We start from the raw sequence: 2,607 nt of genomic DNA, 5'->3' as shown, positions 1-2,607 counted from the left end.
CACAGGGAAGAATGCTTTTGGGTTCACTTTTGACAAAAGAGGACATCAAAAACTCAGAATGTGCATCTTTCTATACCTAAGAGAAAAGAGCATTTAATGTGCTCACAGGAAATAAATTCTTCAGATAATCATATTTAGATACCCCTGTGTCATCGTCCATTAACTCCTTTCAGAAACTGTTTACCGAAGTCCATGTTCCTTGCTGAAATATAATCTTTCATACTTCCAAATCCTGAAGATACATGTTCTGGCTCAGTCACATTGCAAAGTTGTACAATCATTTTCATAACATCACATAGTAAACATGCCATCAGGAAATTAGTTTCTAGGCTCCTGAGCAGTCATTTCTATGTTCTATTTCATTATTTTTATGCACACATAAGTTTCTGCTCACAACAAATTCAAGAAGAATAATAAAAAGATATTTGATCCTTAGGAGTCATAGAGGAGATATGTCCCCATAAGATTACACAAAATACTTGTAAATATATCCAGAAAATTCTTGTAAAGTAAGTGACTGAAAATTTAATCTCTACCTGAACTTGTCTAAGATTCATCTACTTTTGCAAAGCATCAAGTCCCAAAGGATGCATGTATGCTGCATTCCACAAATAAAGAGGGATTTGGAGAGGACAAAGTGGTCCTATGGATAACAGGTTGCCTAAATACACTTCACACACACATGCACCACACTCCCAAGGAAAAATTCTGATTAAATATGACTCAAAACCACTGTTAGAATTTTATACACTCAAGCTTCTCTTAAAAACAAGAGTTTCATCCGTTAACACAAGTATTGTTTTCAGGTACTTTCACTTCATGATTCTCCATAAAGGTAGGAGGTGGCATACTGAGGGCACATAGTGCCTACAGGTTTTCATGAAGAATAAGGAAGAAGGTGCTGAAATGAAAGATGAAAACCTGAGACACTTTTTTTTAACTGCACGAAGTATTCCAGTATTGTCCTCAGAGAAATCAGATACAAAGTTTTTAACTGAGCAATCTATGAAGATCTTTCTTATTTATATTCAAATTTAGTTATTGTTTTTTCTGAGAAAGCAAAGCAGTTGACAGAAACTGATTGTGCCCAGCTGGAATACTATCCTATTTTCAAATACAGAGAGATAGAGTTTCACTAAATCTCCCTAGTTAAAAGGGAAGGGGCTTTGAGTGCGATGTTTGCCCTACTGTAATGGAACCCTATGGTCAGAAGAATATGCATTCAACACCAATATGGAGAGAAGGTATTGAGATTAAAGAACAGACAGCATTCTCCAAAGTTTGTAACTTTAGGATCTTCAGGATCTTTTGATAAGAGGAGCATTTAAAAAATAATCAACCCAGAGTAGAGTAAAATTAACTTCCTTTAGTTATATCCACACCTTCAAGAGCTAAGGAAACAAGAGACTCTATTGGGAGGTGAGAGCATGGATCACATGCTCACGAATCTGCTTTGTCCTCACACCGTAGATAATAGGATTGAGGGCAGGTGGGAAGACAACGTAGAGATTGGCAACAAGGATGTGAACATAATGGGGAATTTTCTTGCCAAACCGGTGGGTGAGGAAGGAGAAGAGACACGGTGTATAGAAAACACACATGACCCCAACATGTGACCCACATGTGCTCAAGGCTTTGTGACGAGCATCTCGAGATGGGAGGAGGAAAACTGCACGGAGGATGTAGGCATAAGAGATTCCAACAAGTACCACGTCCAAAATAAGAAAAGAAGCCACAAAAAGCCCGTAAATGGCATTAACTCGAATGCTGGCACAGGCCAACTTGGCAATGCCCATGTGCTCACAGTAGGAATGCGCAATAATTCGAGTCTCACAAAAGGGCAGACGATGGGTTAGGTAGAGAATGGGCAACATGAGCAGGACAGGACGCATTATAATGCCCACACCAATGCCTGCTAGCACCCGGGGTGTCAGGGTGGTTGTGTAGTGGAGTGGTACACAGATAGCCACATAGCGATCAAAAGCCATGGCCAACAGAACAGCAGACTCCATTCCTGTAAAGGTGTGTATCAGGAACATCTGAGCCACGCAGGCTCCAAAACCAATTTCATGTGCATCAAACCAGAAGATACCCAGCATTCGGGGCACTGACGATGTGGAGAGGGCCAGATCTATGGCTGATAAGATGGCTAGAAAGTAGAACATAGGATCCCGCAGAGTACGGTCAGACCAGATGATCAGCAAAATTGTAACATTGCCTAACAGAGCCATTAAGTAAATGGAGCAAAAAGGTAGGGAGATCCAGCCATGGAAACCCTCAAATCCTGGGATGCCTGTGAGAAAAAAGGTGTCTGGGTGGAAAGCGGAAGTGTTTGTGTGGAACATCTTGCCATTGATGAGAAGAGAAGTAGTTGACTACCTCTAGAAGGAAAAAACAAGAGCTATGAACACATTTCTCAAAAGTCTCCAGTAGGCTTAATTTTTATCTGTAGCTTTCTTATTATGAAAGCAAATACTAAAACTTGAGTTCAAAGTAATATGTAGGCACAGACTGAGCACTCTACAAATGGAAGAAACATTAACTTTATGAGAAGTATACTTCTCAGGTTTTGGACATGAATATCATATTCATTTGCTGAAAACCCAT

At 39.9% G+C, this 2,607-nt stretch overlaps 1 protein-coding gene across 1 annotated transcript; it reads right to left on the bottom strand.

The window, feature by feature from the left end:
• Nucleotides 1-1,409: 1,409 nt before the first annotated feature.
• Nucleotides 1,410-2,351, bottom strand: LOC125176779 (olfactory receptor 52J3-like). Its single transcript, XM_047878600.1, has one exon. The coding sequence runs from the start codon at nt 2,343-2,345 to the stop codon at nt 1,410-1,412; it is 936 nt and encodes a 311-aa protein (XP_047734556.1). The 5' UTR covers nt 2,346-2,351.
• Nucleotides 2,352-2,607: the final 256 nt, after the last annotated feature.

Source organism: Prionailurus viverrinus, chromosome D1 (genome assembly GCF_022837055.1).
Source record: "Prionailurus viverrinus isolate Anna chromosome D1, UM_Priviv_1.0, whole genome shotgun sequence".
Lineage (NCBI taxonomy): Eukaryota > Metazoa > Chordata > Mammalia > Carnivora > Felidae > Prionailurus > Prionailurus viverrinus.
This window is presented reverse-complemented; position numbering and strand designations above follow the sequence as displayed.